The sequence below is a fragment of the Eublepharis macularius genome, chromosome 2, assembly GCF_028583425.1.
Source record: "Eublepharis macularius isolate TG4126 chromosome 2, MPM_Emac_v1.0, whole genome shotgun sequence".
NCBI classification, from domain to species: domain Eukaryota; kingdom Metazoa; phylum Chordata; class Lepidosauria; order Squamata; family Eublepharidae; genus Eublepharis; species Eublepharis macularius.
The window spans coordinates 121,084,783-121,112,611 of NC_072791.1; the positions used below are offsets into that span (position 1 = coordinate 121,084,783).

At 41.0% G+C, this 27,829-nt stretch overlaps 1 protein-coding gene across 1 annotated transcript; it reads left to right on the forward strand.

Annotated features, from left to right (window-relative positions):
• The first annotated feature begins 375 nt into the window (after positions 1 to 375).
• LYVE1 (lymphatic vessel endothelial hyaluronan receptor 1) lies at positions 376 to 19,365 on the forward strand. The gene is made up of 6 exons (XM_054972464.1): positions 376 to 674; positions 6,259 to 6,433; positions 7,990 to 8,129; positions 11,708 to 11,980; positions 14,410 to 14,488; positions 18,120 to 19,365. The coding sequence occupies exons 1-6, from the start codon at positions 590 to 592 to the stop codon at positions 18,304 to 18,306; spliced, it is 939 nt and encodes a 312-aa protein (XP_054828439.1). The 5' UTR covers positions 376 to 589; the 3' UTR covers positions 18,307 to 19,365.
• The last annotated feature ends 8,464 nt before the right edge of the window (positions 19,366 to 27,829 follow it).

Genomic DNA, 27,829 nt, shown 5'->3' on the forward strand with positions numbered 1-27,829 from the left:
AAGGGGGTGAACTTCCTATCTGTTCTCCAAGTCAAATGGTCGTATATATTTCATCAATGCACCCAATTAATAATAACTGAAAAGCAAAATAATCCTGATTTCTACTTTGCTATAATACTGGTAACTTAAGTTTTCATGACAAGCAAGCCATTCTTTTCTAGTTTTTGACTGAATAGATCCCATGAATGATGAGTGAGTCACAACTGGCTAAACAGGAACTGTCATAGAATGAGCACCCCAGAGGGGTGGGAAAAATCTTCCCACTGTTTATAGGACTATCAGTATAACACTGTGTTATCTCTCTTCCTCAGAAGGGTGTTTTTTTGAGTCAGCACTAATTGTATTTTCCACTTTGCCTCTGATGGTTTTGGGGACATCATGTGTTTCCAGTTAGTGACCTTGGCCAAAGGATGGCGTTAGAACTGAGCAATGTTGATTCTGTTGTTCCTGTGAAATAGTGCAGTATCTATTCAACAACTCTCAAAGAAGGTACTCACTCAAAGCTCATAAGGTGTGGATTCACGTCACATTGTGTTATTGGGTGAGAAGCAATTGGGCCTGACTCTCTCTACATCTGGGGTTGTTGGCAATGTCATCTCTTTCTGGAGTTTCCACCTTTTTCATTTCAATCTGGATTATAAGGGCTATGACACAGAATGTTCCTGATTCAATAGGTATGTGATATTTTTCCAGTGTTTTGAGTCCAGTGCTTGCATATGTGCCTTGCCTTAATCAGAATTACACAATGAAGTGTATAATTCTGTGGGTAATTCAAAGTGTAGGCTTTGAAAGGTGTACCTTGTGTTAGAATTGCACTATAAAAATATTTACTTGCTTCATTTATACCTGTAGAGTGCTCGTACTTATAAATATAGTCTTTCTCCCCAACTGGGACCTAAAGTGGCTTACATTGTTCTCCTCTCCTCAATTTTATCCTCACAACAACCCTGCAAGGCTGAGTGTGTGTGATTGGCCCAAGGTCATCCAGCAAGCCTCCATGGCAACCTTCGGGTAGGATTCTTCACACTTATAGGAATTAACCTCATGGTCCTGATTATACCCTGAAGCAGAAAGCAGCACTGAGAAAAATGCATGCTTGAAAGTCAAGAACTCTAGCTGTCTCCATCTGCTTGAAATAAATGAAATGCTGATGAATTAACTCAAACTGAAATTATGATACTGATAACACTTTTTTGTGAAAAGTTGGTGTTTCACTTTCTCGATGACAATTTTGTAACCTGACTTCTCTGAAAGTGAACTAAGTAATGCACTAGCATCATATCTGGCTTATTAGATGTTAATATTGATTTAAAGAACTGTTTTTATTTTTCTAGAATTTCCACGTTTCAGAACATTGTTTAACTCTGAGTGGCACTCAAGAAGAGCATATAACATTCTAGAATTAATCAGCAAATAAAATGCTATTTAATTCAGGCTCTATTAAGGCCATAGGCTTAGCTATAAAGATAATATCACCACCAATTTCTTCTGTTGTGAATAGTCACTGTGATTCTGATGTTCACAATTTCTTTTCTTCTCTATACATTAATATATGTAATTGCCAATTTGAGTAATGATAACTATGCATTTTGGCAAAGTGGGCTCTAGTCCACAAAAATGGCTGGTCTTATCTCTAAAAACATAACTACCCTTTCTTGGCCCTCACTGGCTGTTTTAAACCCTGCTAAGAAAAAAGGTGCATCACTCCTCCCCAGTGCTGTTTTTAAGAGATTCCATTAAAGTAGTTGAGGACCCATAAGGACATGCAGGAGTGGGCATCTCATTTTCCCCTCCCCCACCAAGTCCTCTTTCCCTTCCCTGCCCCCTAATAACCTCTCCCTCTTTTCCTGCTTGCTTTTCTCCTTCCCACCCACCCTTGTCTGCCCATCTTCACCTTTTCCCCTCCCCGCCAGCAGCCTCGCCTCTATGGTCCAGTTGCATGGTAGAGAACCTGCAAATACTTGCAGGGAAACTTCACTTTTATTCACCAAATTATGCACTTTTGCACCATATTTGCCAAAGAAGGTTATGAATAGGCTTTCTCATTTTGAACTTCATCATATGAACATGCACTCAAGATGCATCTCCTAAACAGGAGGACAAAATCAAGGGGGAAATAGTTTTGTGTATATGCTCATTCGCTATAGACACTACATTTTACTGGAAGTGACCTGCTCTTCAAAAGAGATATTGTACATTTTAAAATAGTAAGATATACCATTCCAGCATATGGAATGATGGTGGTCCCTTTCTAAAATGATAACTTTTAAAAGACAAGACACATATTTGAAAATGCTTACTTGGCTTAAATCCCAGTTTTTCCTTTATATTCAGCAGCTTCTTCCAAAGGCTGTATTTCCCAAGCACCAACATTTGTATCCATATCATTATCAGTGGCATTTAAAGTGACCATTTCATAAAGGAGTGTCAATTATTTGGATTTTCTGCTTCAAGCACCAAAATGTCTTCAGTTATTATTTGAACTATCAAAACATAATAATCCATTTTTCAAAGTCAGGATGTTCAATTCAGTCAGGAAGGCAATTCTGTTAGAAAAGCTGCATTGTATTTCCTTTGAACAGCGTTTGAAAGTACTGGTTTAATCGTATTCAGGGCACCTCAGCAGTTGAGAGACGCCTGGGCCACTTCTATTATTTTGAGGCTCCTAGTATAAAGCTGCTGTAGCATAGTGGTTAAGTGGTTGGGCTGTAAGTGAGCACTCTGCTGGTTCAAATCCTACTGTTGCCATGAGCTTGGCAGGTGGCCTTGTGTAAGCCATTCCTAATGCATTCTTCACTGCTCTAAGTGGGCATCTGTCCAGAAGAGTGGTATATAAGCACACTGTTACTACCATATTAAAAAAAATGAGGAAAGTCCAAAACAGGGTTACAGGAATTGTGGTATATTTTAAATGTTTACATTTAAATGTCACATTTAACAAATTAAAGAAAGCTTTTAAGACAAAAATGCAATAATTTGTAATAAATGTTCCTTTTTTAATTTAACCAGTGCTTTTAAAGCTTTTTTCCTGTACAAATTCACCAATTGTTCTGGAAAAAATTGGTTGTCTTGCACAGCTTATGTTAAGCATGACAAGGTCTTTCAAGCATCCTCGGATGGGGCTACACTTGGCTATGACAAGATGATGATGATGCAGATGATGATGATGATTCTTCTTCTTCTTCTTCTTCTTCTTCTTCTTCTTCTTCTTCTTCTTCTTCTTCTTCTTCTTCTTCTTCTTCTTCTTCTTCTTCTTCTTCTTAGTGGACTATAGGCAGTGTGGCCCAATAACAGGACACAAGTTTAAAGTTGTATGATTAACATTGTTGTCTTCTTTCAGTCCCATCAGTGTATCTCTGTGACTGTATATATAACCTCATTTGGAGATAACAGCCATTTTCACATGCACGTGTAACCTCACAGCATGAAGCATCTTCCTAGTGCAATTTCCCAGCACGATCCCCTTTAATGGTGCGATGACGTCAGGAAATGCACCATTAAACAGGATTGTGTCAGGCAATCACGCTAGGAAGACGCTTCATGCTGTGAGGTTTGCGCAATTTTCTGGAGGATTAGGGCGTGTGAAAACGGCCAAGATAAATTCTGAATTTGAGGCCTTCCGTGAATGGGAGGTCTGGGCCTAGTGGCCTCTCCTCTGCCACTCTGATAGCCCTGATCATATTCATCAAATGGGCTTAACCATATTCCCTTAGAATTTGAATGGGAAAAGTGACTACACTTGCAAATAAGGGAAGGAAAGGATTATGTTTGAAATGGCATGAAGAAAAAAAGGAATAGGGGCAGTTGTGGTAACCTATACAGAATGGGAGGAAAGTAAGTATGCAATGTGCACAGAGAGCTGGACCAGATCCATTCAAGTCCCATCTCTACTGTGAACTCATTAGTTGGGACAGGATGACAGACAAGCACAGAGTTGTTACTTTAAAACTTACTCTGTGATACATGATATTATAATAATTACATGGGAACTAGTTGATTGTAGCCTATAGCCACATGGTAAGTATGATGTTGCTCCTGCTGTTCCCCACAGCAATGAAGTAGCAGGGGCATGAGAGAGGCTAACAAATAGATTAAAAGCTGTAAAGGATAGCCTTATTGTGCAGTTGCAGCTAGGGCTGCCAATCTTCAGGTGTTGGCTGGAGATCTCCCAGAATTGCAATTGATCTCCAGGCAACAAAGATAAATTCCCCTGAAGAAAATGGCTGCCTCCCAGGCCAAAACCTCCTGGGCCAACACACAACGGGGCCCACACCCACCGATTGTGATGACATCACTTACAGAAGTTGTGTCATGACACCCCCTCTGAGATCACATGCGAGCTTTGTGCACACACAAAAAGACTTCCTTAATGAGTGCCAGGCACCTCCCACCAGCATGGTAAGGGGACCTGACAACTCTATTGGTAAGTGAAAACCAGGATATTTACCCTATGGATATAACACTTGCCCACATCTCTGTTGGCTGAACAAGTGGAGCCTTATGCTCCAAGACTTTGACTTTGACATCTTATACATAAAAAAGGCATGAAAATGTGGTGGAGGATGCCTTATCAAGAAAGATATCAGGAATGTAGCTGTGTTGGTCTGCAGTAGAACAGCAGCAGGATTTTGGTCCAGTGGCACCTCAGAAACCAACAGAATTTTCAGAGTATAAGCTTTCAAGAATCAAAGCTCCCTTCTTCATATGAAGATTGAAAAACTCTCTTTTTAGATGAAATCTTGTTGGTGTCTAAGGTGCCACTGGATTAAAATCCTTTTTATCAAGGAATGTGTAAGTATGGACTGTGTTTAACTTGCTGATTTGTACATATGTTTGATATAACTGTTTTCCCTTGCAGGAAATATTTTATGGTAATATAATGTATATCCGGTTTGTGTATTTTTTGTCTGTGAATGTCATTGACATTGTGTTAATAATTAAAATATGCCCATAGTTCAGGAGAGCCTGTAGTTGAGTCTTACCTAAGACAATGAGTTATTAAAAGATGGACATTTATTGGATAGGCAGAAGTCCTGGCCGTTTCTATCAGTCACACAAGTCCCCTATATGTTTGTCTGGTGTGTGTGTGTAAGAGACTGAAATTGTCTCTTGAAGTTTTGGGAGAAGCTCACATTTACATTGTGAGAATCCCGAGGTTGAGGGAAGGCCAATCACTCTTTAGCTGTTAACTGTTCAGTGCACCCAAAGGTTATCATCTGAAATGTTATAATGTAATGTGCTCAGCAAAAGCTGTGTGTTATCTGTAAATAATTTTAAGCCTCGTTATTGTACTTGTTTTAACCCATGATATGAATTTTGGCACATATTTGGAGGCCACATTCACTGCCTCAAACTGTTATCGTGCATGATACTACACAATTCATCTGAACTTCTCTTGTAATCTCCATGCCACATGTGATTAATGCTAATATGACACAGAAAAATGCAGTGTAGAATCCATATACACATTCTATCCAAGATAGGCTTAATATTTGTATTAGAAAACATTTTAACATTAACCACTTTTAAGCTTCCTGTGTGAAAATATCACTAGCATGATTTGATATCTATCCTAATTTTTTTTTAAAAAATCCTACCATTGGCTCATGTTTGTAAGGGATTATCTTTAATCAAAGACTCTAGTGGAGTCCATCGTGCAAGCCTGATGTTTTCTAAGTATGTCCAAACATTAACCTAAACATATCACTCTGTGTAGATGATTTGAAATTGGAATTAAGTAAGAAGGAAGCTGGACTGTAAGAATTGTATATCATTCTCCAGGAATGGCCCCTTCTAAATGCAATGATTAAAAGATGTTTATGAGAATTCAGCTGGTCATTGTGAGACCATATTAGTTTGTAACTTTTGATTGATTGATTGATTGATTGATTTTTTATTGATGGCCCACATAATAATAACATACTTTGTAAACCGCTCTGAGTGGGCATTAAGTTGTCCTGAAGGAGAAGGTCAATAATCCTCTCTCATGGAGCAGTTATAGTTTTAAGATGGTGAAAGACTTGTCTACAGTTTAATCTTTGACTAGCCTGGTTAAAGAATCTTGGGTGTCACAGGTAGACTAGATCACTGGCGGCAATCCTGGAGAACCTCTCCCAGGCTGTAAAAAGTACTGAGCCAGAGTCAGCATAAGGATTTGTTCCTGTTCTGCAGTGTACAGGATGAAAGATTAGAAACAATATTAAGAATGAAAGAAATATTCATTTGTAATAATTTGACATATTTCTGTTTAATTTGTAGGTATTGCAATGACTGACTGCAGAATTACTGGAATAGCTCTCTTTACTGGAAAAAATCCCAGTCAACCTTCTTTTGATTTCAGTGAGGCGCAGGAAGTATGCAAGCAGACAGGGCTAGTCCTGGCACGTAAATCCCAGATTGAAAATGCTTTGAAGCATGGCTTTGAAACCTGCAGGTACCAAAAAGGTTTTACATCTTGTTTCAACATAATTTCATATTGTCTTATTAATTTTATTGTATTCTGTATTTTTACTGGAATACTTCTTTGGGCCACTTTTTTTTTTTGCAAATGTACATAAATACATTAAATTAGCAAATTTTTAAAATGTGCTTTATATTATAATAATACTAATAACATGCAATTTATATACCACCCTTCAGGACAACTTAACACCCACTCAGAGCAGTTTACAAAGTATGTCATTATTATCCCCACAACAAACACCCTGTGAGGTGGGTGGGGCTGAGAGAGCTCCTAGAACCTGTGACTGACCCAAAGTCACCCAGCTGGCTTCAAGTGGAGGAGTGAGGAATCAAACCCAGTTCTTCAAATTAGAGTGGCTTCAAGTGGAGGAGTGAGGAATCAAACCCAGTTCTCCAGATTAGAGTCCCACTGCTCTCAACCACTTCACCAAGCTGTATAAAAATTATCTCTGTATAGGAAAGGATCCAATTACTCCCTTGCATTAATTAAAAAAATTTCCTTTGATGGAAGACATCTTCAACTATTCACTATGTGGAAGCGAGTCATTGGATCCTAGTGTGTAGGGGCGGCTGTGAGGTAGAAAGGGATCTTTTATTCTAGATAGAACAGATGTTTTACTTAAATAGAAATAGAGTTTATTTAGAAGTACATATGTGTAAAGGTTTCAGGGTATTTTCAAAAGCAAGGTGGTTTCATTAAAACTACTGTCTTCCTTGCTGCAAGATAGGTAGTTTTATCCTTTGGCAGTACCTGTTGAAATAATGCTTAGATAATCCACCACCTGAGGAAGGAGTGGATCACATAAGGTAATACTATGATATCCTTTCTAGTTTCTAAACTGTGTCATATTAACAGTTGCACAAGATCAACAGCAGTTATTGGGGGTACTGATTATTTTTACAATGAGGGGAACTGAATGTTTTTACAGTGAAGAATCACAACATTAAAAATATATCCTGACTCTGAACAGAGAGAATACAGAGAATTTACTTATGCATGTTTGCAGATAAGCCAAATTGTACTTGCATGTGTGATGGTGCAGATCAGATTCTTGGATATACATTTCAAACTTGGATGGGTAGAGAGTTGGAGGGTGCTATTTTGTTTTGTTTTACTATTTCCACTGTAAAACTTTGAGTGTCAGATCTTGGAAGTGATTATAATTTGAGTTGGCAATCCAAAAAACTGTCAACAACAGAAAATATTTCTATTTTTTATAATGAAATTACTAGCTATGAAATTAATAGCTATTACTAGCTACTCAGTGTAGAAAGGACTTGCTATAGAATTTTATTTCATATTGACTTTGTAGGTTAGAAGAAACTGACCTAGAGGCTGTCTAATGAGCTTCAGGTCCAAACAAGACCTACATAGCCAAACCAATCTATTCATTATCCCCCCACTAACAACTATGTCTTAGCATTCAATTTATATACACCAACTTTAACACTATTTCATCACATTATAGTCCTTTGCTTGGGCACACACTTAACCAAAGAATGATACTTCTGATTTTTTCATTAAAGCTTTGGCTGGGTAGCAGAAGGATTCACTGTTATTTCCCGGAAGACTTCTAACATTAAATGTGGTCAGGGCAAAACTGGAGTAGCCCAATGGACCATCAGTCATGACAGGAAATCTAATGCCTACTGTTACAATTCTTCAGGTGAGTTAACATGACATATAGATTTATAAAATGACATTTTGTATTCTGAAATGGTTATGAGGAAGTACTTTAAAAAAAAATAAAGTTACTATTTTGTTTTAAGTCTACTTTGCTACATTGATAGACAACCCTATCAATCTGCTAAGGTACTTGTACTCCTTTTTTCATCCATAAGGCTGCTTCAAGATGACAAATCCTCCTGTGGTGAGAGCATCTACACAAAAAGTGGTACAGGTACTCAGAGAATACTTCCCAGTATACAAGTATGCCTGGGGAAGGCAATGGCAAACCACCCTGTAACAAAAAGTCTGCCAAGAAAACGTGATGCGACGTCCCCCCATGGGTCAGTAATGACTCGGTGCTTGCCTTTACCTTTACCTATGCAAGTATGCAGCAGTGGTTGCTGAGTTTAGTTTTGCTGTAGTTATGCTACTACTCATACTGATCGGCAAGTGAAACAGGCACTGGCACAAATCCCATCTAGCTTTCAAGCATTAGATGCGCTGTCATGCTACAAGTGCCCTGAAGTTCAAGGAAAGAGTTTAGAGAATGGGCATGGTCTGAAATTAGTAATTTTCTGACATAATGCTACTGTTGGAAACTTCCATGAAGGTTGGGACATGTAGGGCAGTGCAGCATAGAGGGGTCATCTTGGTCAAAACCTCACCATTATTACTTACCAACATCTTGACATCATGTCATTTTGTGTAATTTCTCCATTCACTCAGAGCCAAGCTACAAGTGACGAATTACACTTGCCTGACAAGTGAACAGACTCACGTGTATTCCTCCGTGTTCACTTGCCATTCACTTGCACTCCACTTGATCAATAAATTGAATCAAGCACAAGTGAATGGCAAGTGAACAGGGAGGAATACACGTGCGTCTGTTCACTTGCCAGGCAAGTGTAATTTGTCACTTGTAGCTTGGCTCTCGTTCAGTGATAGCTGCTTTCACTGGCAAGGGAAGGCAGAAAACATCACTATAAGGTCAGAATATAGGTAAGTTTCTAAGTTTTTCTGAAGATAGGCATAAGTGTCCCATTTTGGCAGCTTCACATTCAGTATAATGAGAAGTTATGCCCTTTACCCTTAACCTGTTAAAAACAGCGCTGAATAAACACTTGAGTGTTGAATACACCAGAAAAACATTTTAAAAGTTCACAAAATTGGCATGGGGTGGGGGAAAATAATTCATCACTACTGTTGTTACAGTTACTTTCCAATAAATTTGTGTGTCATTTGCAGAATCAGTAGTCATAGTACCACTCACAACAAGGCATATTTGTTGGGATGTAACTGTATTCTATAAATGGCAGAATAGTATGGCTTCTTTACTGGGAAATGGCCATGCAGGGGCCATCTTGTGGGAAGACATCTAGATTCTGGCCAAGAAATAGGTAACAATTGTGCACAGATTGCACAAAAATGTTATACCATACTGGAGTCTTTGATTTACTATAGATCTACTTGATGATTTACACAATGTTAATTGCTTTTAAAAACATAAAAATATGTTGCTTAGCACTGGGAAGACATTTAAAATGCATGAAGACTATAGTCATTCAGCCCTGATAACTTTTGTCAGTCGAGCTGTGGCTTATAGCATCATTTAGAGATTCAAATGAAGAAAATAATACTGCTGTCATTCAGCATAATTTTTGGTGAATGAAACATGCGTCATCAGGCTTTCCACTAGGGATTCCTATTAAGAACTGAAAAGAGGTCATTTCCTCCCATTATTTTGCAATGTACTCAGTCATTTCACACACTCTTAATAAGATACCACTTTTGCAGGCTGTAGTCCAACATTTGCTATAATTAGAGATGTAAAATTTCTGTATGTTTAAAGCTGGGGGGGGGGGGCGGAATTGGGCATTTTTCCTTAGTGTTTTTTCCCCTGGGGAAAATGGAAAATTGAAATATATGTAGCACTTTTTCTTGACAAACCTAAACACATTTTATTGCTTTAACAACATAAAGTTCTTCATTTATAACTTAATTTGAATATAAAATTGTACTATTGAGTACATTTAACAGTGTGCATGCCTTAGTTTTCTATAAGCAAAATTGTAAAAATGCCTAATATTAGCGAGAGAGATCTGCAAACTGCTGCAGCATAAGCTTCCTTAGCACATGTATCTTAGTTTTCACCAACTTGGAGGCAGGGAAAAATAAAAGTTGAAAAGACAATTTTGAGTATAAACAACAGAAAGTTACTATCTGGACAAAAGCTCAAACAGTTGCAATAAGACTAGCAGCAAATTTGTATATTGAGTTAAACTACTTATTGTGTTATAGCATATTAACTGCATAGACACATTTAAACAGTGAATACATCCTTGAAAATATTGTATTTGTCTACATTACTGGTAAGTATAAATCCACATGTTGGGAATACATGGATAAATTTGGCCATAACTATTCAAGTTATCAATTGGAATTCATTACATCCCTGATAGGGAGTATAGTATTGTCCCCCTAGTTGGAATGAAGAGACAGACACAGGTGCTGGATCTAAGGGCCACTTTATTAAATTAACCTCAACGAGAACATTAACATAACTGCGGCAAGGGTAAAGCGGTACAGGTCAAGCCACAGGGTCACCCCTAGACCTCTGCCTTGACCTGCCTGGGCGAGCCCCAAAGCCCCGGGTGCAAGCCCTCCATGTGGATGGCTAGGAAACCCGGCCGGCCAGGCAAATTGGTTCCCCCCTTTCAAGCCCCTAAGCCTCAGCCGTACAGCAGTGAGGGAAGGACTTGCACGTGGGGTTCCCCCAGGCAGTTTGCCCACGTGCGCTGGCAGCTGTCACAAGCAGTACCAGCCGCTCCTAGCAGACCCCTCTTCCCTACCAATAGGGAAGCACCAAGGGTGCTCACCAGCCTGCTGCTTCTAACCAAACTCTATCCCGCCAGTGACACCACTAACAAGCACTACCCAAAGCTAATTTCCACCACTTGAGTCCTGGTGCAAGGTAGGCTGGAAAAAAACCCTCAACCCTTCTTCAATTAGAGAGGAGGGGGAAAAATTCCTACCTGCCTCTGAATACAGCAACTGGCTAATCCTGCAGTAAAACAAGGTGAAGAGGGTGGGCCGAGCGTTGGACGCCTCTGAAGCCGGGCAGGCGGAGCTGCCTGAAGAGGCTGTTGGCTCCGCCCACCCGGCAAAGCCCTGGATGTCCAGGAAAGCTGCTCTGCTCTCCCTCCTTCCAGGAGGGCAATGCACAGGCCCCTCCTTGTGCAGCTAAAGCTGCCCGGAGGCATGGCTGTATTATTTGCTCTTTCAGAAGCAACCCTGTAACGCAACTATATGGATATGCATATGAGCCATCATTTTAAGATGCCTGTTCATTTTAGTTATTTGCACTCCTGTATATTTGACAATTGTTGTGATCTATGATTAAACAATAAACTACTATTAAAAAATTAAAAGATGCTCTAAAATGTGCTTTAAAACATCACCAGATTTATTCTGGTACATGTAGAAAAAATGTCCAAAGCATTAACATTTTTAACTAACTTTTGTTGTATGGCAAATAATGTCAGTACACTACACTGTTCCCTCTTCACTACTTTGCAGATACATGGATTAATTCCTGTATTCCAGAAGCAAGTACAACTGCATTGCCAGATGCTTTTACAGAGATGAACACTACTTCTACCGATTCATCTCAGGACACTTCAGCAATAACTAGAACATCTGAGGCAAAGCCAACTCAAAGACTTCATCCATTATTTCGCATTATATGTGTAACAGAAACTATTTTACCAACAGAAACAATAAGATATGAAGAGGAAATCACACTACCCCCAAACCGAGCAGCCTTTAAAAATGATGGTGTCATATTTGGTGGTAAAGTATATTAATACTTTGCGTATGGTTTAGTTTTATGCAGTGGTCATTTTGTAGAAAAAGAGCTGCCGGAACTCATTAGCATAACTCATTTGCATATGCCATGCCCCTTGACATCACCAGAAGTGTGTCATTAGCATAACTGATTTGCATATACCACACCCCCTGACATCGCCTATCCTGGCTGTTTTGGACCCAATCCTGGTTATTCAAGGCTGAAATTTGGCCCAAAATGGCAAAAGGGGCCCAAAATGGTCAGGATTCAGCCACTGCTGAGCGGGAGAGTGATCCACCACCCATCAGAGGCCTGATACCGGCCATTTCGGGACCAATCCTGGCTGTTTTGGACCCGATCCTGGCCATTTTGGGCCCGAACTTGACTGTTTCAGCCCCGATCCAGGCTGAAACAGGCCCATAATGGCCGAAAATCAGGAGGGCGGCGCCACCTGACATGTGACTTCTTGGGAGAACTGCCGGAATTGCATTCCTGTGTGTTCCCCCTCAAAATGAGCCCTGGTTTTATGATAGCATAATATTTTCCCTCATGGATTCTTTTTTTTTAATTTGGTCTCATGGATGGATGGAAGTGAGGGAAAAAACCAGAAAGTAATTATAAGGCTTACAAAAAAGATTAAGAAATCATTTCAAGGAAAAGTATAGCTTTGTAGCAACAAAAGAATCAAAAAGCTATAAAGAATGTAAAAGCAAAACATTCGCTATGCAGGAAAATACTTTGATCCTTACTCCATGTGTGTTTTGAGAGAGATTCATTTTCAAGTCTTAAAATTAAAAGAAGATAGTAAGAGGAAAACACTATTGGCTAGATATATTGGCAAGCTCTGTTGCGTTAAAACAGATCGGGGAGTCAAAATTTCATATAAAAACTGATGTCTACTAAGCTCAAATATCATGTACCATTGGAAAGGAATTTCCTAAGATGGAAATGTAGCATATAAACTGATCATAGTAGGGTCTTCAAACTTCACCTTGAAGGGCTAGCCCGTCAAGTGGAAGAAAAGATCCAAGAATAGCTGTCCTGAAACATTAGCCCAGATCTTCTCCTGGTTTTCTCCACATATGTATTCATATACAGTTCTAAAATAACAGGGGGCAAAGAGAGAGACAAGCCTGAGGAGTGAGAACAGTAAAATAAACACTGCTGAATCAGAGCAGGGGGTGTGAATGATATTTGAGTTGTCAGCAAGTATCTCACTGCAGCCTACCAATGAGTACCAATTAGATTGTTTGTTTTTCTTCTAATGAAGAGCCTTTATTACTTAAAATGTGAGACACTCTGATCATGTTCTCATATGGAATAATGGGTTTCTTCTACTATTTTTGCTTACTGGAAGTATGTATGGGGAGAGAGACAATGTGGCAGGCCAGTTTATCTGCTGAAGGATTGACAATTAGTTCTTGCTGCAGTGGAGGGGAAATAGATTCATGCTAAATAATTAAGATTCTAGCTGCAAGAGAAGGAATTTAATTTCAGTACAAGGATAGGTTAGACATGTGGTTTCAAAAGCTTTTACTGAGTATTGATGTTGATGGAATTTCCCACACCCAGCTTGCCTTCTAAGCCTGCTTTAGTCAGTTGGGGTTTTTCTCCCTTCTCCCTCCAACTCCACTATGGGGACAAAGCAAGAACAGAAAGAAATGGCAACAAAAGTGCTTTTCATTGCCACAGGATACCAAATTACTTAGATACTTAATTATTTTGGGGCAACTCGTATTTCAACAGATGACCACTGTTAAATTCCAGGACATGCTGACTGTTAATTGCTTGCACACTGCCTGTGAGGAAAAGTCATAAAGCTACATAATCATACATGTGCCATTTTGTTACTGAAGTCCTTGTTATCCTATCCTAATGTAGAAGGCCAGTAAGGCTCCTATTTTGCTATCATTTAGAAGGCAGGTGAAGACTGATATGCTTGCGCAGGCTTATGGAATTTAAGACAATAACAGTGGTGAGGTCCAATAGTTGAGGGAGGGGGGTTGGCTGGTTCTGCTCAATTGTTCTTGTTTGTTATTTTGATCATTTTTGTTAGATTTTATAATGTTATGGTTTTAGCCGATTTAAAAGTCAATTTGTAGATACATGGTTTTTAAAAAGTGGGCTATAAATGTTTTAACTAAATAAATAGCAGTAAAAGCTCTGCTCTTAAATCCTAACCTCATAGAGAGAGCAGTCACGGTAAGGCCTGATCTGCTGGCCAAAGCTGGTACAAAGGCTTCTGTGGGGAGAGGTAATTCCTCAAAGATATAGGTTCTCACTTGAAGGTTTTGAGAGGTAGACCTATCATTGTGGATTGGTGCCCATTAGCCAGATACAAGTGCTGGCCAATCTCCAAGAATCACCAGAAATGATGGATGATCATTCAAAGTCTCTGTTTCTTAAAAAAGTATCCAACTTTTTTTGTTTCTAGGCATACCCACCACTCTCCTGGTTCTAGCGCTTATCTTCTTTGTAGCTGCAGTTGTTTTAGCTGTTTGCTATATTAAAAAGTAAGTTTGTTTTTCATGTTTGGTAGAAACATACTTGTGCTAACACAATTAGATTTTATTACAATAAATATTACAATACTATCCGATCCAAGCCACACAGTCGCGTCCGACCCACAGCTACTCCGTAGATTGTCCCCCTCCAGGCCTTTCTGTCCTATAGCGCGTCGAGAGAGATCCGCAGAGTCTCGCAGTGAAGTTTTTACAGTGTAGTTCACCATTGCTTTCCTCAACCCAACATACTTAGCCGTACGACAGCCACGAATGGTAAGTCATACGTTGCCACCCCCTTGGCACTTTGAGCCGGTGTGGGATAAGGGGGAATATTACAATATATGTTTATATTTATGATACATCACTGTTTGACTTTGTATCTTGATCCTTGGACATGTGTGCCTCTCCTGCTGCATGTTAACTGCTTTGAGTAAAGTTATTTCTGAGCATATACATTAATTGGCATTACCACAACCTAGCCACACCTTTTATGCAGCTGACATACAATATAGGTGTATTGTACTCATATATGAATGTCCAGACATCTGTTCAACACAAAACGTCCTGCACACAGTGAGAGAGCCTACCAGTCTAACGCTCATCCGTGTGTCTCAGTCACGATAGGTCCATCCTACACATGGAGGTGTCCGGGGTCAGCAGCCCAGCCCCCAGACTTGCTGGCAGGCAGCGGCGGGGGGCAGCCGGGAGACAGCAGTTCAACTGTTCTGACTGGCAAACAGAGCCAGAACCTGCCTACGCCAGGGGGAAGGGGTGAAAGGCCAAAGCCTCAGAAGGCTGGGGGGAGCAGGGAGAGGCCAGCTAGTCCCACCCTCCAGGGGGAAGAGAGTGGGCTAAACAGGCTAGAGGGAAAGGGCCAAGGCAGGGGGAATAGGGACCCAGCAACAGCCCAAACAGAGCCCTTTCCAGCCAAGGAGGAGAAGCAGCCACTACAGCCCAGAGCCACGCCCCAGCGAGAGGACAGTAGCCTGGCTCAGGAGTTGCTAGGAACCAAGCCCCTCCAGGAGGAGCTGCCACAGGCATTCTGGGGGAGGAGATGGGTAGCCCCACCCAGCAGCAATGAGCAGGCAGCCCAGAAGCTGGCCAGGGCAATTCCTCGCGAGCAAGGCCAAGGAGGCTCAGCAGCACAGCAGCCGGCTGGGGCAGTTCCTCGTGAGCAAGGCCAAGGAGACCTCAGCTGGGGATGGCTCACATTCAACCCCACCCTGCCAGTAAGGCAAGGAAGCCAGGAAGGGATTAGTGGTAGGAGGGAAACACCTGAGGGAAGGCACAGCTGGGCCAAGTCAGGAGAGGGAACAAGCCTAGAAGGAGGGCAGGGCGGGGAAAGGAAACCCTATATGAGGTGGCTGGGAAGAGCTCTGAGGTGGTGGGTGTGAGTAAGGAGAGATGGTGTGGAGTGAGAGCAGAGTGGTGTGAGAGTGGAGGCTTGGAGGAGAGTTCTGGGAGGGGGAGATGATGGAGGACGCAGAGGGTAAGCAGACCAGGTTGAGCAGGCCAGCGAGTGGATTGAGAGGGAGCCAGGGTGATGTATACTGCCCCTCCTTCCACAGAGCAGGGTCCTGCAGCATCCCTGGCGCCCCTCTGATGTCAGGGCCGGCCCAGCTGGGGCCCCGCCCAGCAGCGGCAGCAACAAGCCCTGACAGGAGGTACAATATGAATCAGTCTTACTCCACCTTTTAAACAACTTTCCATCCTCCTAGATGAATTTAACACAGGAACAAGTTATTTAATTCTTATGTAGTACTCCTCCTGACTACCTGATCTTTAGGCTCCTTTCCACAAGCCTCTGTGGAATAACAGCTCCTAAGTGAACCCAGCACTAGGAGCTTTGATGCTAGCTCACTGGCCTACCTGGCAGCATAGCATTACCCTGATACCAGACCAGAATATTGGAACCACAACAACTGCCTTCACTTTTGTCATTCTGGTGATTAACCCATGACTCTACACAGCTACGGCTCGTGACAGCATTTATGCGACACTGGAGAGGGCAGAAAGAAGATAGGGCTAGTAGTGCAGAATCCTCAGTGCAGCATCCTAAAGACCATTTAAGTTGTCCTTGCATCCATTTGTATGTTATATTCTCACCCTTTCTCCCTAGGCCATGACAAATTCTAGTGATAGTGCTAACAGGGTTTGATTTCCCTTTTAATTTAATTTCCCTTGGATGAGAAAGCACAGGAGACTGTTTGTGACTTGCTAATCTTTATTTAAAAATATACAAAAAGAGCATAACAAAGACAAATATATTTCTACTAGCAACCAAGCCTATTGTGTGAACAAATACAACGGGTTCTAGAAAACAGATTTGGCGGGTCCCCTCCAGGCAGCAAGTAGCTTCCCAGGCCGAGCCTCTTGGCCATCACCCCTGTAGCTGTCGTGGGGTCTGCTGAAGGCCGCGCTGCCAGGCCAGGCCTCCCCACTACCTCCACAGCTGCTGCATGTCCTTGTAAGGGCTGCACTGTCCCACTATGGGGCCTTGTGAGGACCATGTCAGTGTACCATGCTTCCCTGCCACCTCTGTGGCTGCTGCAGGGCCTTGGGAGAGCTGCGCCTAGAGTTGCCAGCCTCCAGGTGTTAGCTGGAGGTCTCCCAGAATTACAACTGATCTCCAGGCTCGCCTTTTATAAGCTGGCAGCTAGGGTTGTCAGTCCCTCTTAACCTCCCGGTGGAGGACTAATTCCCTGCACTTACCTCTTGGGGTGGGGGGTGGTGCACGTAGGCAAAGTGACGTCATCATGCAGCCCCTTGGAGCATGCCCACGCTCCACAGGGGCCCATTTTGGGCCTGTTTTGGCACGGATTGGGCCCATTTTAGACCGCTGTGGAGTGCACGAGCACTCCCGCGCTCCACAGCAGCCCCAATCCGGGCCCAAATGGGCCCAATCCACACCAAAATGGGCACAAAACGAGCCCGATTTGGGCTCAAACTGACCCGTTTGGGGCTGCTGTGGAGTGCAGGAGCACTCCTGCACTCTGCAGAGGCCCTGATCCTGGCCGAAACGGGCCTGATCCAGGTGGCTGCTGCGTACGGAAGCGTGCAGCACCACAGAGGAGCGCACACAGAAGATGTGCCCCCCCGCTAGCCATGTAAGTGGGGGGCGGGGGGCAGGGGTGGGGGATCCCTTGCCCCCGCCGGGGGTCTGGCATCCCTACAGACAGCACAGTTGTTAATACTGTTGGAACTCCAGTCATTTCAGTGCTCTGGATCTCTCTAAATTCCATGTAAAAACTGGCGTTTCTCACCATAGATTGAATACAGAAACTTCAGACCATGACTCTCTTGATGAGTCTCACCATCTCCACTTACAATAATCAGAAGCAGTGGTCAGAAAGCTCGCACTAGTCCAGGCCTTTCCAATCCTCCACAGACCACTCACAGTCCAAAATATTTTACTCTGCAACATGACACAAGTTTTAGTTCTAGAATGTTCTGAATCTAGCCTCTGCACAGGTGCATAGCCTATTTATGTAACATCGTAACTGAACAAATGACCATATGAGGAACATCAGCTACTTGGTTCCCCCCCCCCCCCGTTTTCCATTATATATGTATATTTGTATATTTGTATATATTTGTTCTTATTAATCTTAATCTAATGTACTTTAATATTTTGTTCAAGATACAAGAAAACATTTCCTTTTTCTGGAAAGGAGGAGAAAAGAGAAGTAATTGAAACCAAGGACATGAAAGAAACAAAGCCAAGTGGCAAAACTCCAGAGCAGGAACCAAGGAAGAATGAAAAAAAAGCTGAAGAAACTCAAGCTAAACCTGAGCCATCAGTAAAATGTATGGAAGCAGAAGTTTAAAGAACTAAACACAAGGACAGCTAAAGCTGACAGATTTTAAATAAACAAAATTTTTTAAAAAATAGCAAATTGTTTATAAATAGATAACTGTAAATAAGGACAAAATGAATATTATGTCTTTCCCTGTACAAACGTGTTTTTTTTTTAATGCATGCTATACCTTCTTTGAATATTACCTCATTTTATGTACAGGAACAGTTTTCACCAAAACAATCCCTATATAATTCTTGTGTTCCATATGACAACTAATGCCAGATATTTGTTTTGGATTCAACCCAACTGAACCCTAGCTTAAAGAAGGCCTTCTATCTAGATCATGTATATAAGTAGTCACTCCTTTTCCTGTGTAGAACACTGATCTCATATAACATTGCACAGAGAATCCTCAGTATTTGAACTTTGGTGTATCTAGAAACAACTCCGAAGCAACATTTTTTATTGCAGAAGTTGAAATAAATTTTTGTGATTTCAGGGACTGTTACAGGCTGTCTCCTTCTACTGTCCAGTTCATACAGAGATTTTTCTACTATTCTTGTAAATAGAAATTTCACATAGAGAGAAAAAGATCTATAAGACATAGAAACAAGTTGTTTTATCCAGCCATTCAAATTAATTTTTCCTGAACACACTTACTTTCAACAAGCTACCTTGGCTTCATTTTCTTGAGATTTTCCAGTAATGTATCATAAACACAAATTGTAGTCCAACACCTGAAAACAGACAACAGAAATAAATAAGAATTGTAAGATGTTCTCCTCAATAGCTCTTTTGCTAAATATGACATGTTCATATTTATTACCATTTTCAATTAATTACATAGACCATAATGTATTAAGAACTGATATGTTGCCAAACTCCTGTTGTTCATTCCATAATAGACCATTTTACTCTATTTACTCTATTAACTACATAATTTTCTATACATCTTAGCAGGCAGAGATAGCTGGAGCGATACCATCCGGTGTGTGCATGTATGCGTGTGTGTGTGTAAAATCTGGATCCCAAACATAATGTAACATTCCTTCAGTGTACAATGCAATAAACAATTCTGGAAAATTATTTGTCATGTTACATGGGGATCTTTAAAAACTCAAAGAGCACAAAAAATAGCTTCTCATACCATTGGTCAAAGTCCACATGACAAGATACAAGAAATAGTTCAATAGTGATATATTTGGCAGCTCATGTTAACTTTTGCAATAGCTGTACTTACTCCAAAGTAAACTATTTTTAGAAAGCAAAATACTCACAAATATGGAGCTTGTAAGTATATGGAAGATTTCAGTCTTAGAAATCTCTCGTAAAAATACTACTTCTTTGATTTTATTGAGAAAGATTTGTAAGATGGAAATTTCCTTTATTTAACAAGTGAATTCATGGTTGCTACAAACAGCAATATTAAGCTGGAATAAAGTAACATTTCAAATACCATTGTGCTAAAAGCTAGTAAATGACATCCAACATATAACTGTTTTAAAAAAACAAAATATTATACCAAAGAAATACCTCTAGAAATTACCAGGAATTAGTCACATGATATATAGGATTTGGCAAGGTCTCAAAACACGATTGATGGACATGATATCCTGTTTTCTATGATTTTTTAAAATATTTATTCGTGGGATATCTTTTAGGTTGTTCAGACTAAGGAAGTAGATAGGCTTCTTGAAAGTTGAGAGAGCTACCACCTGCTTGCAATACCGTTGCTCCTCCTGGCTGCTTAAATCTACCATTGGCAAACTAGATTCAAGAGAGTAAATGCCTTCCTGAGAGAAGGGGCAGTTGCACCTGCACCCAATGGTGCAGAAAAAGAAAACTACTCTTCTTGACCCAGAAGAACTGAATAACTACCATCCAGTCTCAAATGTACCATTCTTAAATAAGTGGTAGCTGGCCAATTTCAGGGATTCTTGAAAGAAGTGTATTGTTTGGATCCATTCCAATCTGGTTTCAGGCCTGGTCACAGGACTGAAATGGCCTTGGTCACCTTGGGGGAGAATCTGTGCTGCCGGGAGATAGATCTCTCTGTGTGTGTGTGTGTGCGTGCGTGCGTGCGTGCGCGCGCGTGCAAACAATTCTTCTGGATCTCTTGACAGCTTTTGATACCAACTCTTCAGGTTTGGGACTAGGTTTGCCAACTGGTGAGGGGCTGGAGGGACTGGGTTGAGAAGGGAAGCTTACCATTAATGTCATTATGTTGCTGGAGATGTGTTATTAAACCACAGAGTTTTGCCCAAATACCACAGCATCCCTGGCATATCCCAGCGGCGTGCTGGCATAATTTCCCAGTAGGGTTGCCAGCTCCATGCTGGGAAATTTCTGGAGATTTGGGGAGGTGGGGTAAAGCCTGGAGAAGGCAGGGTTTCGGGAGGGAAAGAACCTCAGCATGGTATAATTCCATAGAGTCCACCCTCCAAAGCAGCTGTTTTCTCCAGGGGAACTGATCTCTGTGGCCTGGAGATCAACTGCAATTCCAGAAGATCTCCAGCCACCACCTGTAGGGTGGCAATCTTATTTCCCAGGCACAGGGAGTATCATAAGTGCATTGAGGCACTGCTGGCATTCTCTTCCATTTCCTTCCATTCCCATTTTTCCAGAGCATTTATATCTCATGACATAGTTGGGTGCTTCTGTCATTCAGCAACAATAACAGCCTCTCCAAAGCTACATAGAATCATAGAGTTGGAAGGGGCCTTACAGGCCTAAAGCATCCACTCCTTGCAGACTGCCAAAGAGGGGGAACCCACCACAACCCTAGGCAGCCAATTCCACTGCTGAATTATTCTTAATGTGAAGAACCTTCCAGACAGAACCTTCCATTCTGCAGTTAAAACCCATTGTTTCAAGTTCTATCCTCCATTGCCAATAGGAATACCTTCCCCCCTTCCCCTAAGTGACAGCCTTTTAAATACTTAAAGAGAGCAATCATGTCTCCCCTCAACCTCCTCTTCTCCAAACTGAATATTCCCAAGTCCCTCAGGCTTTCCTCATAGGACTTGGTCTCCAGGCCTACCAAGTAGGTTGTCCTTGTTGCCACTTCTTCAGGAGATGGAGCAGCTATTATTGCAGCCATGATACACTGTCACCTCACTGCCACAATCTAGGACATTATACATTATGAAAGGCACCCATGGGAGTGGAGAAAGTAGCAGACCCCATGTCAAGTGGGCTGCTAGGAATTTAAAGCCTCAACAACAGAGACTGAGGACATCTGCATGGTAAAATGGATGCAAAATTTTCGACAAGAAATAACATTTCAACAGTGGGAGAATCTTTGGACAAAGGGTATAAAGTTTACAGCAAGTCAAACACTAAGGGAAAACTGGCATAAGATGTTCTTCAGGTGGTATATCACGCCAAAGGATATTGAGAAAATGGACAAGAAATACATAGGGTCATGTTGGAAATGTAAAGAAGCGGATGGCTCTTTTTATCACATGTGGTAGACATGTAAAAAAAGTAAAAAATTCTGGATAGACATTCATGCTGAGATGCAAAAAATCTTAAAACTAGATTTTGCCTTAAAACCCCAGACTATGCTGCTGAGAATAATACCACAAAATATCGATAAAATATTACATGAATTATTCAGATATTTGTTGACGGCGGCAAGAGTGACATTTGCGAGGAAACGGGAAGAAGATGAATGCCCAAACAAGGAAATTTGGAAAGATGGTAGAATATGCAGTGATGGCGAAACTGACAAGTTATATAAATAGAAGACCAATAAGTGAATTTGAAGAGAAATGGGGGAATTATTTTGCTTATAAAGAATAAAATAAATAAGAGTTTGCAGTTCTATAAAGTACCAATTTATTGTATATAGCTTATTAGTGCTTATAGTCTAACAAGGGGAGAAAGGTATGAATATATAATTAAATGTTTTATTGCTAATTGCTAAAATAGTTTGAAGATCTGGAAGCACTGATAATGTTAGGGACAAGTAGAGAGGATGAGGATCGCTATATTAATCAGTTATATAAAGAGTTAAGATGAAATAGTGCAGCAATTACGGAATGAGGTTTATATATTGATAAATACTGAATATAAAGCTATGATAAGATGGAAATGGTCAAATATTAGGGACGAGGTAGACTGCATAATGTATTTAGTTTGTGAAGATAAAGGTGAAAATACTCAGTAGCTGGAATAGTATATGTATTCTTTATTTTAATACTGATTAACTCTGATTAAGATATGTTTTGCGTACTCTGTATTTTAATAACTCTTGTAGTGCAAAATCCTAAGCCTCCTTTGACCCTGTAACTCCCCCTGTTTTTTCTGTACCCTTTTTATTTTGGAAATATTAAAAAATTTCAAACAAACAAAAAAAAACCCCCAGAGACTGAGGACAATGCTTCCAGTGCTTTCTCTATAGAATAGAGCAAAACAGTTGCTGTAAACCATCTTTCTCATGCTTTGAGTTTGTTATTTATTTTATTTATGTCATTTATAGTCTGCCTTTCTCACTGGAACTCAAGGCGGATTACATAGTGTGAGATGAGTACAATCAGTAGTAAGGACAAGGGTAGGCATTTCCACACAGTGTCAAGGACATTTCCATAAACAATGTCATAGGGTAGATGAATACAAGTTTACAGAGACATAGCATTAGCAAGGATCCAATACAGGGTTGAAGGATTGCTGAAACAGAACATAATCCATTCTAGGATTGACATTAGACAACATGAAGCACAAACAATATATACGAGTACATATTCAAAGCAACAGATAATATGTAAAGCAACAAAATGGTGGAGCCTGTGGTTCCCAACTCATTGGCAAAACATCCGAGACCCCCTCCCTATAATACCAGCCTACTATGTGAGTAAAAAGCCTTTTTGAATAATTTAGTTTTGCATTGTTTGCGGAAAGCCAAGAGCGTGGGAGCTCTCCTGACCTCCTCAGGCAGGCTGTTCCATAGGGTAGGGGCCACCACAGAGAAGGCCCCTGTACAGGCTGCAGTTGATTTTGCCCATGTGCAGGCTGGCACCTGCAAGAGACCCTGGCCGTTTCCACACAGCTCCCTGCTGCTCGTAACAACCCGGAATATCGTGAAAAAAACGCGGAAGATCGCGTTTTCTCACGAGAGATTTGTGCGACGTCGCGCAAATCTCATGCAAGAAAACGTGATCTTCCACAGGTTTTTTTTGCAATATTCCGGGTTGTTATGAGCAACGGGGAGCCGTGTGGAAACGGCCCGTTTGGATGAGCGAAGCTGCTGTGGAGGGACATAGGGAGGGAGATGGTCCCATAGGCATGTTGGGCCAAGGGCATGAAGAGTTTTGTATGTAATAACCAGTACCTTGAATTAAGCAAGGTAGCGGATAGGTAGCCAGTGGAGTGACTGCAGGATGGGAGTGATGTTCATGCTCCTGCTTGTACCTGCTAACGTTCGAGCTGCAGCATTTTGCACCAATTGAAGTCTCCTAGTTAATTTAGATGGAAGACCAATATATAGTGCATTACAATAGTCAAGTTTTGATGTTACCATAGCATGGATCCAGGTGGCCATGTCAAGATAAGAAGCCATCTTCCAGGCTAGAGTAAGATTGCAGAAAGCTTTTTTTACAGCTGCCTTAACTTGTTTTTCTAGTAGTAGTAGTAGGTAAGAGGATTACCAAAAATCTCAAGGGGAGACTCCCAGGTTTGGGATGATTGCCTCCAAAGCCTCCCTTTTCCACAGCTCCCTGCCCTTATATATTTCTCCCCATTCTCTACAATTGACCTGGTAGTCTGTTCCATGTCATTTCTACATGAAGGAATAATCTATGCAGGCAGAGTTCAGCTTTCTCGATTTTAATGCCTAACTTGTATGTTTCCAAAATCAACCCACCTACTTTCTGCTCTGATAAATATTTGCAAACACAGCTGTTTCAGACAGCATATTGGTTGATTCACATGATATAGACCATTGTTTTATATTACTACTGCTGTTAGTTGGCTTTTTACATACTCTACTTGCAGTGATGGGAGGGAAGCAGGAGACCACCAAGGAAGGCTCTGAAAAGGAAGGCACTGGCAAATAACTGCTGCTACTTGCTTGCCTTGAAAGCCCCTTGCTGTGGTCTCCATAAGACGACTGTGACTTGATGGCATTTTACATACACACGGTTGTAACACTATGCTGATTATCTTTAACCTTGGATGTTTTCGCCTGATTTGTTTTTAGATTTATATAGTGTACTCTATTGTGTGCTAGTTGTGACAGAAAACTGCCACACAAAACATTAAAAATAATGTCATAATGTATATGCATTTCTTCCTTGTTGGAAATGAGTAATTCATGTTAACTTCTTCAGGAGATGGGGCAGCTATTGTTTCAGCCATGATACACTGTCACCTCACTGTCACAATCTAGGGCAGTATACATTATGAATTTAAGATAATCTGGCAGAGCCCTGGATTTAAGGAATGGGCCGTTGTTTATTTTTAAAATCTGGATTCCACATTTTAACTCATATAATCTCTGGTAGAGATAATGACAAAGGGAGCTTTGACTTTCAAAAAGCTCATACCTTGGAAATCTAGTTGGTCTTTAAGGTGCTATCAGACTGGATCTTGCTTTTTGACTGCAGACCAACATGGCTACCCACCTGAAGTAATCTCCCAAGTTGGCTAATATGTAGTTTAAAAAACGATTAAGAATTAAAAACAGGCAAATACAACAACTTATACAAGCTTAAAAAGCAGAAAACAGAACAAGAACAGTACTACTGAAATAACATAGCAGTAGGAGTATTCTGATAACAGCAAGGAACAAAACTCAAAAGCAGCAGTCATGGAGGCCAAATGCTCTTCGATATAAAAGTGTTTTGGCTGTATACAAAAATACCACCAGTAACAGAATTTTACACCACTTTTCAGCATAACAAATTACTTCTACAGCCTGTACATCCATCCAAAAAAATAAATAATCCAGTTGAATTTACCTCTTGGAAATCATCACATACAGGAAATATCTGAATGACTATACAAGGAATTATTGGTTCCATCCCCAGAACATGACAGTCCTTGCCATTCATTTAATAACAACATCAGTTGTATTCCCACACTTGGGCTACAGATGTTTGTTGACCTTTATGAAAAGGGGAGGCTGGACTGTGTACTCTCTTCAGGAAATACGCAGAATGTTAAACTAGAATGTTAAGCCAAGTGTTGTCTCAAATATAGTATTTTGAATGCAACTCTACAAAACATATTGTATAAGAAGTGCCATAATTACATCTTCAAGGTAGTCTTAGTGTAACAGTTGAGCTCTTTAAAGATGTTGAAACAGAGGTAGTATGACAAACAGTTCAACCAGGATGGTCTCTACCCCAACTGTCTATCTGACTACGAATGCCATCCTCCAGGAGGGGCCCAGAGATCTGGAACGACAACTAATCTCCAGTCTTCAGAAATCTTTTCTACAGGAGAAAATGGCTGATTTAGAAAAAGGAATCTATGGCACTGAGGTCCATCCTCTCCCCAAATTACACCCCCAGGCTCCACTCCCAAATCTCCTGGAATTTCCCGACCCAGAGCTAGCAACCCTGTAAATGACATACTTAAACCAAGTGGCTTCTGAACGCAGTAAGTTCAGCATCTGTGAGGGAAAAAGAAAAAGAACAATAACTTTTATTTACTTCCAGAAGAATAAGGTGGTTCCAAAAAGAGGATAGAACTATTTACAGCTGTAACAGTCATGCTGGGCCCATTCATTTGTAAGGTTACAGTTGATAATTCAGGAGTTTAGAGTGCAGTTAGCAGCCAAGTTTGTATTCTTGAGGTGAATATTGACCTTCCCTCAAACTCAGGATTCTCACAGTGTAAATGTGAGCTCCTCTCAGATACTACAAATTGTGTTCTAGTTTCCCTCAGAGCCAAGCTACAAGTGACATGAGTCTGTTCACTTGCCAGGCAAGTGTAATTCGTCACTTGTAGCTTGAGTCTCAGAAGTGGGAATTCAAGACAGCTCTCTTCCTCAAGCTAGCCTAGTTTCTCACAAAAGACAGGTTCTAATACTTCCAAAGTCACCTGAGACAGGTTCTCTCTCAACTAACACTTTTTCTCTCACCCCCCTCCCCAAATCTGGCTCCTCCAGTCCTTCCAGGGATCTTAATTGGCTGCGAACTGCTTTGCACACAAACCAAACAACACTAAAAGTGATTGGCGATTTTCAGAAAGGGGCAGGACCTTTGATCTGGTGCCACAAATCCTCAGATCTGGTGCTGAGGATTTCCAGGATGATTGTTCTGGGGAATTTCAACGTACATACTAAGTCTGGAGTCAGGTGACCTTATGACTTCATGGTGGATTGGCAATCACCATAAGGAGGTGTTTCAGACACCACAGACAGCAACAACCTGTGCCATCATAGTGCCCAATTTAGGTAAAATAGGTCATATGGAGTTTAGTTGAAAAGGAAGGAGATCTTCAGATGTGACCTAGAAGTGTTGCCAACCCTAATATGGAGGGTCCTCAGTGGGTAAAATTCCAGAGGCCACACTCCAAAGCTACCATTGTGTTACCAAAGCTACCATAATTAAAATCTGTAATTTGAAGGTCATTTGTAATTCTGTGAGATCTATAGGCGGGATGGCTACCATTGTAAGGAGGTATATAATTCCACACAAGCCATATCGCAAAGACCCCATGTCTGAGAATGTTAAAATCTGTCATTTGAATATCAGGCATAATTCATGGACATGTCCAGGAGCATTGGCAAGCACAGTAAGAAGGGGCTTTCCAGCATTACAATGCCACAAGCAATGGGTTCATGATTTTTGTGATTCAGTATGTTGCTATGGACATGATATGGGATTGCATGGTAAATTTTGGGTAACTTCATGTAAAAATCCAGAGAATCTGTGAGGATATGTGCTTTTGAACCACATTTTTGTATTGTGGTGGTTACATGATTTGGGGGAGAGCAATCTGTGGCAATGGAAATGATATGGGATTGGAAGGTGAGTTTTGGGTGGCCCCATGTAAAAATCCAGAGGAGCCACGAGGAGCCATGCCTTGAAACCACACTTTTTGAGCCATAGAGGCACCACAAAGTCTACTTGTCTACTCTGTGACTATGGAAATTATATGGGATTTTATGGTGAATTTTGGGTGACCTCATATAAAAATCTGGAGAATGCAGATCCATGCATCCAAACCACATTTTTGCACCATGGAAATGCCACAAAATTGTGGGTTGGTGATTTTTTTGGGGGGTGCAATCTGTGGCAATGGACATGATATGAATTATATGGGGAATTTTGGGTGACCCAATATAAAAATCCAGAGGATCTGTGAGGATCCATGCTTTTGAACCACTCTTTGCACCATGACAGCACCACAAAGTGGTGGTGAGGATGATCAGGGGTCTGGAGACTGAGCCCTATGAGGAAAGGCTGAGGGTCTTGGGAATGTTTAGTTTGGAGGAGATTGAGGGAGGACATGATTGCTCTCTTTAAATATTTGAAAGGCTGTCATTTGGAGGAGGGCAAGGAGCTGTTCCAATTGGCAGCAGAGGATAGGACCCAAAGCA